The 10,813-nt window shown below is 49.8% G+C and overlaps 1 protein-coding gene across 1 annotated transcript in view; it reads left to right on the top strand.

The window, feature by feature from the left end:
* Positions 1 to 10,813, top strand: part of PIP4K2B (phosphatidylinositol-5-phosphate 4-kinase type 2 beta) — a gene marked incomplete at its 5' end in the record, with an annotated part of 38,076 nt that overhangs the window by 13,886 nt on the left and 13,377 nt on the right. Inside the window, 3 exon segments of the mRNA XM_027774742.1 lie at positions 4,574 to 4,671; positions 7,287 to 7,383; positions 10,529 to 10,681. Of these exon segments, the coding sequence (XP_027630543.1) occupies positions 4,574 to 4,671; positions 7,287 to 7,383; positions 10,529 to 10,681 (348 nt within the window).

The raw sequence follows: 10,813 nt of genomic DNA, 5'->3' as shown, positions 1-10,813 counted from the left end.
GAGAGATTTTCACTATAGGGCGCGTGCGCTCGCCAGACAGACAGAGAGAGACAGAGACAGAAAGCGAGAAATCATCCCCCAGGGGGGATGGTCACGCCGCAATCCCTTCTCCTCCATTCTCCTCTCGGGATCCTGGGCACGCACGCACACGCACCCAGCGTGAGTTTTAAGCCACTGGGTCCGGGACGTGAACTGCGGTCGACTACGTGGGAATCCAGCGACATAGTCATTACACTAACTGCTGGTTCCCAAGTCATGATGCATTTTTGCATAGAAAAATACATCATGACTTTTCCTATGACCTAACACAATTTAGCAGAAACTGGGAGGGGGGGGGGAGCATAGTTAATCCCTAGAGTGAATCATCTGCCTGTGCCCCAGTAGGAATAAAGAGTGAATCTATGTAGCTGAGAAATCTGTTCATCAGCCTTCCTTCTGGGTTGTATAATTGAGAATAAAGATGAAATAAAAACTAAAATCTCACTAATTTACAGCCATATAAACTGTGTTGCATTGGGGCCAACAGATGGCATGGAGGTTAAGGTGATTGGATCGCACATGGCCAGCTGCACAGTTCAAGTCCCTGACCAGGTGGCTCGGAAAATACATCAGGAACGTGTGTGTGTGTGCTCGCGCATGCCCAAAATCTTGAGAGGAGGATGAAGGAGAAGGGACTGCAACATGGTCATCCATCGGGTGGGGTGGATTTCTCACTTTCCCCTCTCTCCAACTCTCTCTGTCTGTCTCACTGTTGTGCACACAAACTCTATAGCAAACTATAATAATAATTTATAAAAAACCTGTTGTACTAAGAGTTAATACAGAGAGTTAATGAATTGGACATTCCCAAATCATTCCTTGTTGGAATAATTCATCTTGGTTAAGGGGAAATTGACCCCTCTCAAGCAAGTGCTACAGTGTTTTCCAGTTCACCCATAGCAAGCCCTGGCCTGGACACTGACTTCGGATCTTGGACTAACTCAGAATCTGTGTGCAGCACATAGTATAATGTTTTGGTACGAAACCATACTCTCTGAGTCGGTGGTATGTTCTTCTAACAGAGATAAGAGCTAGACAAAGCTGAATTGCATAAGAGCCCTGAACCTCCTGTCTCGGGTTCCCTTTAACTCTCAGAGCCAGGCTTGATATGCCAGGAAAAAGGAAGTGGGACAGCCACCGTGAATTGTTTCTGTTGGCAAAAAGACAAGGAAGTGGAACGGTTTCCTCTGTAGGCACAGGTTTGACAATCAAGGTCCCTTCTGAGCCCCCTCTAGAATGGGAACTGGCATGGCGCTTTTTTCCTCCCCTTGGTTGCTAGGGGGGTAGTTTTAAACAACAAAGGGCGTCACAGACCTGAATGCTGGGGATTTAAAAATCGAGTCTGTCGGGGCCAGTGGGTGGTGTGGAGGTTAAAGCACTGGATTCCACATGGCTGACAGCACAGTTTGAGTCTTGGACCTGGTGACTTGAAAAATCATGCCAGGCACATGTGCGTGCATGCCCAAAATCCTGAGAGGAGCCTGGAGTAGATGGGACTGCGGTGTTGCCATACCCCCTGAGGGGTGATTTCTCCCCCCCCCCATGTCTGTCTGTCTCTGACTAGCACACGTACCCTCTTCGCAACAATAGGCAGACAATTATATTGAGGAATAACTTCCATACAACAAAATACACTCTGGTTTTTCTTTTTTTTTTTCCTTCCAATTTTGCTAGGGTGTGTGCCCTTACCAGCGTGGACACAGAGAGGGAAAGTGAGGAATCGCATCCCAGCGGGGATGGCCACACCACAGTCTCTTTTATTCCAGTCTCCTTGTGAGATTCTGAGCACACATGCCTGGAGTGTTTTTGAAAGCCTCAGGTCAGGGACTGCAACCGCATAGCCAGCCATGTGGGATCCAGTTGCCTCAACCTCCATGCCACCTGCTGGCCCTCGCATGCGTACATGTTAAGCGTACAGTTTGAGGAATATGATAAATGTAACCCATCACCCGAACAGCATACATTTCTGTTGCTCTAGACTCACACTCCGCATTCATGTCTCTTTGTACTCCACAGCTCCTCCCCCAGGCCACCCAAGCAACCTCTTAATGATTTCTATCACTATGGATACGCGCTCTGGAATCTCATATCATTGGAAGCATATAGGTTATACTGTGTATCTGTGCCAGTCAGTTTTTGCAGCAGTTTATTGAGTTTCTGCCCCATTGCCCACTTACTTTGCCTCGCTGCCCTCCTCTCCAGATTCACGCACTCTTACACCTTCCTTTATTTCCGCGTCAATCAACTCTGGGAAGGTATGATTCCCCAGCACAGTTACTGCATTCACTCAAACTTACTCCCGCTGATATTTCAACATAAAAAAAAGTTTGGAACATAGAAAGGGCAGCAAATTAAATGTCATTTCTCCCGTTTATGCTCCTGGAGGAGTCCTAATGACTCTAGGTTATCCCCTCTGCCACATGGGGCCTCATTGAGATAATAGGATTTGCAAGGAAAGTATCTGGGAGACAGAAGGCTGTGCCTCCTCCCTCCCAATCCATTAAGTGAGCGCTAAGGTTTCCTCTGTAAGTCCTGAGTGCATTAGTGGCAGCTGGGTTGAGGGTCAAATGTCAAACACGCCGCTGTGATGGGAAAAGACATCTGTGGCTAATTAGACCACTAATTGGCTAAACTGGGGAGGGGAAGGGCAGGATCTGCTCTCTGAGCTCCGCACCAGTGGGATGCCAGCTCCCTGTCCAAGCTCCCTGAAGGGGGATGAAAGACAATGAGGAGGTTTGTTTGCAGTAAGGGCTGGGCCTCCTGCCTGTCTTCCCCAGTTCAGCAAAGGCAGGACATGGCATGGGGAACTGGCCCTGCTTGCATCAGGAGGGTCAGCGTCGGGAAGTAGCCAGGTTCCTACTTCTGTTCACTTCAAATGTAATCCTTTACCTAAAGGTAATGAGTATGTCCTCACAGCAGCCCATACAGATTTCTCCTGCCTTCAGCTAATTTCTTGAGTGGCCCTTTTTCATTGCTAGAAGCCACATGTGCTTGCCAGAGAGGAGTAGGGTGAGGGAGAGCGTGGTCACACTAGAATCCCGTCTCTGCCATTTCTCTGTCCTGTTGGGATTTGGGGTAGGTGCTCACTTGCACCCAGTGTGTTTTTCAAGCTGCTGGGGACAGTAGTTGGCCGTGTGGGATCCAACTCCCTTAATCACCAGACGATGGGGCTGGCCTGAGTGACCCACAATTAGTATGAAGATGTTCAGAGGTTTTAGTTGATACTCAGGTTGAGGGACATTTATTCAGTGATTCATTTTGCATTGGATAAATATTTACGAGTTCTTGCCATTTGCATGTCAGTGCTAGGCATCACAGACCTCCCGAAGATTGGTTGGATGATCTTTGCCTAGAAAGGTCAGTAATGTGGTCTTGCCTAGCTTAAACCCAGCAGACTCACAAAGTTTATAAGAATTAATTACAGGAGGGACCAGCAGTTGGTATAATGGCTATGTCACTGGACTCCCATGTAGTCAACTGCGGTTCAAGTCCTGGACCTGGTGGCTTAAACTGTCATACCCGGCCTGTGTGTGTGCGTGCCCAGAATCCCTAGAGGAGAATGGAGGAGAAGGGATTGAGGTTTGGCCATCCCCCCTGGGGATTTCTCGCTTTCTATCTCTCTCTTTCTGGCAAGTGCACATGCCATATAGCAAAAAACTCTCAACAAACAAACAAAAAGCAAGCAAACAAACAAAAAGCACCTTAGTTAAGCAGTGTTTTTAATAAATATTTAAAAAAAAAAAAATAGGGGCCGGCAGGTAGTGTGGTGGTTAAGAGTGCTAGATTCCCATGTGGCTGACCGCGGTTCAAGTCCCGGACCTGGAGGCTTGCTTTCTCGCTTTCCCTTTCTCTCTCTCTCTGTCTCTCTCTGGTCAAAATTTAAAAATGATAATAACAACAAATGGAAATAAAGAAATAAATATATTTTTTTAAAAAATTAATTACAGGGCCCAGCAGGTGGCATGGTGGTTAGGGTGCTGGACTCCCACCTGGTTGACTGGAGTTCAAGTGTTAGACCTGGAGGCTTGAAACTCACACTGGGCACATGTGACTTGCCCAAAATTCTGAGAGGAGCATGGGGGAGAAGGGATTGCAGCGTGGCCATTCCCCGCTGGGGAGTGATTTCTCACTTTCTCTCGCTGGCTGTCTCGGGTGAGTGAGGACATGCACTCTATGGCAACAATCTCTCTAAAAAAAAAAAAAGAATTAACTACAGTATCGGAGAGGCTGTGAGGTGGCCAAAAGATGCAAGCAATGCACCAGGAACTTCAAGATGGAAAGGAGTATTTATGGTCTACAGAATCTTGAAAACTTCATGGAGGAGGTGCCTTTGAGTTGCACCTTATCAGGTGGGAAGAATTTCAGCAGGTGGAATTGAGGCTGGGAACTTACTCATAGAGAAGAGCAGAAATAAAGTCAACCAGGGAATCTGGGGACATGTTTTTGGCAAGATGGTGGCATCCACATTGTAGCATATTGTCTCTGAGGAAGGTGGCATCCTGGTTGACAACTTCACTGTCCCTTTGCTTTGCAGATCAACGAACTGAGCAATGTCCCTGTCCCTGTCATGCTAATGCCAGATGACTTCAAAGCCTACAGCAAGATCAAGGTGGACAATCACCTCTTCAATAAGTAAGTTGCCTACTGAGCAGGTTCAGGTGCTGTGGGCTCTCCCTTCCCTCAAGTCCGAGAACAACTTTAAAAAAAAAATTATGTATTTAATTTTATTTATTCATTAATTTATTTAAATTTGACCAGAGAAAGAGAGAGAGAGTGAGAGTGAAAGTGAGAAAGCAAGCCACCAGTCCAGGACCTGAGCTGTGGTCGGTCATGTGGGAGTGTCCAGCACCCCAGCCACTACGCCACCTGCTGGTCCCCAAATCAAGAACTTCTGAAGCTTCGTGTAGGTGAGGGGCCAAGCCAGATCCTGGCTGGGTGTGACAGTGACACCTGGATCACAGAGCTGACAAACTGGCTGGGAAAATGCATTCATCTTGTGCCTATCCCCCTTGTATTACATTGTCTCCTCACTTCCTTTATCAGCTGCCTCCAGTGTCCCTTGGGGCATGTGACTGGCCCAGAGCCAGCTCAAGTAGAAGCAGGTTGCTCGGGAGCGGTGGCCCTGCCTTGATCTTGATCTTGATCTTGATCTTGATCTTGATCTTGGTCTGAGGCAGGGAACTGCCAGGTTTGTCCCCGGCTGCTCTCTGGCTGGTATTTGAGCCATGGGCATGGGGCTCAAGGGTGCCCCCCAAAGGCACTCTTCCCAATTGGATTAGCACTGGAGTTGGAAGGCTATCCCAGACATTGTTGGTGGCAGTCTAGCAGCCATCTCTCTGGGCACAGTGTGGGCCCTACTCAGAGCCCTTGGGAGGCCTTGTTTTTCTGTCCCACTACAGACCACTTCAGGAACTATCTGCAGCTCATGCTCTTCTCTTTTCTGCATGTGATTCCTCGCTCCACTCTCCACTGTCCCCTAGTCCTCACCGCCTTACCAGCTGGGCTCTGTCACTCCAGTATCACCAGGTGTTAGCCTGTTAGCCCAGAGGTGGAGTTTGATTTGAGAATATCCTTTAGTGGCCTCTCTCTGCTATCTCGTTCTAGAAACCACCTTTCTTTATAGCTGTACCTGCTAAGTGGCCACCCGAGGAAGGAGAGGCAGCCTTTAGCTCAGAGGCAGGAGGAGAAGTTGTCTGTTCCAGAGGCAGGGCTCTGGAAACAGGCCTGACACCAGTACCTGTGTCAGAGTCCAGGCCTCTGGTATAGAATTCCATCGCTTTGACACCTTGGCCTACAATAGAGCTTACATCTCTTCTTTTCTTTTATCTTGTTTCCTTTTTTCTTTCAATAACTGTTGGTGTGCTGTTTACTAGCCCACAGAGCTATTTACAGAAGATGGGGTAAATAAGGCAGACTCAGCCTCTGCCTGCATAAGAAGCCATTCCTTGATTCCTTGAAGTCCATCATCCTGGATTAGTAAGAATGACATATTTCTGAAAAGGAGTGGCTATTGTAGAGCTCGATGGTTGGGAGGAGCCATCATTTCCAGGTGATTCTCTCCTGTCCTGGAGTCTGCAGGTTGACCCGGGAGTGGGGAGGATGGTGGTGAGCGCCAACAGCAGCACACAGGGTTCCTGGAGAAGGTGGCACCTGTCACCTGACTGAGGTCCTCTTCAGGCTGCAGCACCTTTCTGTGTCTCAGCGGAAGCCCAGGACAGGGCTTCCTGGACATGGCGTCCTCAGGACGTTGCCATAGGAACGTCCCCAGAGGAGAGAGGCCCTTCGATGAGCAAGGTCTTCCCCTGTAGCAGTCAGACTGAGCGGTGTTCACCTCCTCGTAGGTGTGCACACGCAGCATCACCTGGAGCAGGAGCAGCCTTGGGAGGCCTACCCTCAATGTCACTCCCCACGGCTGAGGGTTTTTTCTCTTTGATGCAAGTTTTGCTGAAGGATGACAGACACAGAGCAGTGCACGAATCACACGCAGAGAGCTCTGCCAGTTATTTTTTTATTCTTAGGTTTTTGCTGTAGGGCATGTATGCTCACCAGAGTTCAGAGAGGGGGAAAGTCAGAAATCATCCCCCAGGGGTGATGACCAGGCTGCATTCCTTCTCCTTTCTCCTCTTGGGTTTGTGGGCACACATGCACACACACCCAGCTTGATATTCAAACTGCTGGGTCTCGAACTGGAATTGCAGTTGGCCATGTGCAGTCCTGTGCCTTAACCATTGCACCACCCGCTGGTCTTTCAGTTTTTTTTTTAATTGCCTGAGAGCACATACACTCACCAGAGAGATAGAGAGTAATAATGGACCCTCCAATGGGGCATGGCCTCACCAAATCCCTTCTCCACTTCCTCATCCTGTCGGGATTTGGGGCATGCACTCACGCATGCCTGGCATGTTTTTCAAGCCTCCAGGGCCAGGGTTCAAAGTGCATTTGGCCATGTGGGCTCAGGATCCTTTAACCACTGGATTTGGGGGCTGGCCCAGATAGATTAATTGTTACAAGGTAAACACAAGAGATGTAAAGTTTTGAATTTTGATATGTTCGGAATCATCTGGAATGTGTGTTAAAAGATTTCTAGATTCATCTCCAGAATTCCTGGGGGCCTAAAAGCCTATGTTTTAAGCAAGGCAAACTGTTCTAATCTGGGTGCTCTGTGGACCATACATGGAGGAGTTCTGAGGTCAGGATTAAGACAAGCAAGGGGCAATTTACAAAGACATGTCTCTGCTTTTCCCTAGGGAGAACCTTCCCAGCCGCTTTAAGTTTAAGGAGTACTGTCCCATGGTGTTCCGAAATCTCCGGGAGAGGTTTGGGATTGATGATCAGGACTACCAGGTATGGGGTTTCTTGGCAAAATTGGAGGGTTAGGGAGTGGAGTGGGGTCAGAAAGCCACAGGACAAGTAAAGGAAAATACGCATGGGTTTTCTTTTCTTTTTTCTTTCCTTTTTTTTTCCAGTGCCATCAGGTGTGCATGTACATGAGAGAGAGAGGAGAGAGAGAAAGCACCACCATATGGGGCCTGGCCGTGCCACAATCCTTTCTTATCCAGTTTCCCATCCCATCGGGGTCCTGGATGGACACATGCACAAGCACATACCTGGCATGTTTTACAAGCCAATAGGCTGGAGCTGGGACGTGAACCCCAGTCAGCCCTGTGGGACGCGGCTTCCTCTGTGCGGTGCCTAACAGCTGCACTAAGGGGCTGTCCTGCTGGCTGGTCTTGTGCCAAGTCTCCTGCTAGGCCTTGCCCTAGCCCATGCAGCCTCTGCTGGTACGCAGCCTCCCACACTGGTGGGCTCTAGGAGGGTCATGGGCCTTAGAAGTGCTTCTGAGGATGCCTCACAGGCCCAGGCTCTTCTCCATGGGAGGGAGAGCAGCGGGAGGGAGAGGAGTCTATGGAGCTGCTTCATTTTAGTCTGACATTCTCAGTCTAGGCTGAAGAACCCTCCTCCTTCGTAGTTTGACTTTAAAGAGAGAGAATTGTTGTCAGCGAGAGATGAGGCCTCTTACAGCAGATAAGACAGATTAGAAAAGGAAGACTTCAAGGGTAGTGTAACTTCTTGCCAGGTATGAGTGTCTCCTCCTAAGTTTCCCTCCTATCCTGGTGGTGGGAGGAGGGGTAGGCATGGCAGGGTAACTGCCCCTTTTGGAGGTGGTAGTGTCATAGAAGGCCATTGGCTTATTGGGAAGAATCGATCCCAATCTCAGGAACACAGCCGGCCTCATAGTCGATGGTTCCTGTCGCTTTTCCATGTAGCACTTCTCTTAGGACCTTCTTCCTCTGGCAGACAGCCTGATGGAGAAGGTGGAAGAATTCCCACTTCACATTCATGGCAGTAAGAAATACAGCCGACTTTCAGGTATCTGTGGGAAATAAAGGAGTGTCCAGCATAGCGACAGCTAAAATGGATGCTGAGATCTTTTATTTTATTTTTATTTTTTATTTTTTTAATTAAAAACAAAAATTATAGGGCATGTGCACTTGACAGAAAGACAGAGACAGAGAGACAGAAAGCGAGAAATCACCCTCAGGGGGGATGACCACGCCACAGTCCATTCTCCTCTCAGGATCTTGGGCACGCACGCACATGTGCCTGGCATGAGTTTAAGCCACCAGGTCTGGGACTCAAATCGCATTCGACTACATGGGAGCTCAGCGACATGGCCGTTACGCTAACTGCTGGTCCCATGCTGAGGTCTTTTAAAACGCTGTTTCCTGCCTCCCCACCCCTGAGCCTTTCACAGAGCAGAACCCAGAAGCAGAGTGGGCCTCAGGCAGGAGTCTTGCTCCCCTGTGCTCCATACTGGAGGGCCTGCATGCAAAAGAAGTACCCTGAGGAGGCCGAGGGGTAGAGAGGAGGAGGAGGAAATGCCCTTCGAAGGCCTGGCAATGACCACATCTAAGAAGTCCTGGGAGGTCCCTCTAGCTTCTTCTGTTAGGACAGAGCCCGGAACTAAATCATGACCTGATTGGAGCTTGAGGTTTTCTAAAAACTTCTTGCCAGTGTTGCAGGCCCGGCTGCTTGGACGTCTTCCCTCTACTGCGGTTCCCTCCCTTCCCCTCGGCCGTCTCACCACATCCTCCCAGTGTCTGCAGTTTGCCTCTAATAGCTTCGTGGGCACGTGACTGCTCAGAACTGAAACGAGGGCAGGGAGGGTGGTGCTCAGGGAGGGGACGCAATGCTCGTGGACAACCAGTGATGTAGAGGCCTGGAGATGCCTGGAGGTGAGGCAGGGGCACAGCCAAGCCTCCTCCTCAGCTTGCAACCTGGAAGTCTTCCTGATAGAAGGGTCAACTCTGTTACCTAGCCTACTCAACATTTGTGGACTAGGGGACACCTGGTTTGAGGGCATTCTTATTCCTGTAATGTAGAACTTTTGTAGTGGAATGCCTAGGGTTAATTTTTTTTAAAAGAATTACTTAATTATTATTATTATTATTATTATTTTTAATTTGGCCAGAGAGAGACAGACAGAGAAGGAAAGTGGGAAAGCAGGCTGCCAGGTCTGGACTCGAACCGTGGTCTGCCATGTGATCGGCCATATAGGAGTCCAGCGCCTTAACCACCATACCACCCGCCAGCCCCTCCACCACCAGGGTTTTTGAAGTGGCATTCGGTGAGGGTAAGAGTAGAGTCATCCGTAGAGATGGGGGAAAGGCTCAGAGGAGGCATTTGTGTGAGTAGATCCCCACGCATGTTTTCTTAGGAACAGGGACATCTGGGATCTCCTCTTGGCCTTGCCTCCCAAAGGTCTTCTTCCACCGTCTGCTTGGTGAACACGTCCCTGTGGTTGACTCACACCTTCCCCCACCCTCCTTGAAGTTTTTACTGCTGTCTGATCCTAGTGGGAGTGAACATTGAGGAGGAGCAGGGACAGGACCTGCAAACCTCCCCAGAGCTGCCTCCTGTCCCTGCACAGACAAGCAGGAGGCTGAGGTGAGGCTGCAGGTGTCAGGCAGAGAGACGAAGCCAACTTCCCATTACAGAAAGGGTTTTCCAGTGGCAGGGAGATAAGGGATGTGCTTGGCCTCTTGCATACTTCCCAAAGTTCGTCTTGGTCACCTAGGGGACTGGGTTAGTTGGTTGGGCCTGCCTGTTTGAGTTCCAGATGAAACGCAGACTTGAGAAGTTCAGTGCCTGTGAGGGTGGCGGTCAGAATCAAGCCCCGAACATCTGAGGCAGGGTTTTAGCTTATTGGGGTCAGATGGGAGGAGATGCGTTCACGGTCAGCCCTTCTCCCATCCTAGCCGGGGATTAGAGGCAGGGCGAAGGAAGAGCTCTTGTCACCCTGGAGGAAGGTTTTAGGGAGAGAGGGGACCCCTCATGAGGAGGTACGGTAGGGGGGAGGGTCCTGCCCAGAAGTCCCTGTCTCAATGTCTGTGGCTTGTGAGCAGTCCAGCCCATGAGAGAAGACTCGGGGTGGAAGTCAGGGTCCTTGTGCCCTCCGAGGTCAGCGGCTTTCCTCTTGGTCCTTTAGAACTCAGTGACGCGCAGCGCCCCCATCAACAGCGACAGCCAGGGCCGGTGCGGCACGCGTTTCCTCACCACCTACGACCGGCGCTTTGTCATCAAGACTGTGTCAAGCGAGGACGTGGCAGAGATGCACAACATCTTAAAGAAATACCACCAGGTATGGTGAGTCCCAAGCCTGGGCGGAGAGGAGGGGCTGGAAGGAGGAGAAGAGAGCCCCTGCAGCCATGTTTCTGTGAGGCACGAGGCCCACTTTAGGAAAGGAGATGTGTATACACGTACCCGACTCGGG

This window comes from Tupaia chinensis, unplaced genomic scaffold (assembly GCF_000334495.1).
Source record: "Tupaia chinensis unplaced genomic scaffold, TupChi_1.0 Scaffold000477_1, whole genome shotgun sequence".
Taxonomy (NCBI): Eukaryota; Metazoa; Chordata; class Mammalia; order Scandentia; family Tupaiidae; genus Tupaia; species Tupaia belangeri.
Note: the sequence above shows the minus strand (reverse complement) of the source record. Positions and strands in the feature narration are given on the sequence as shown.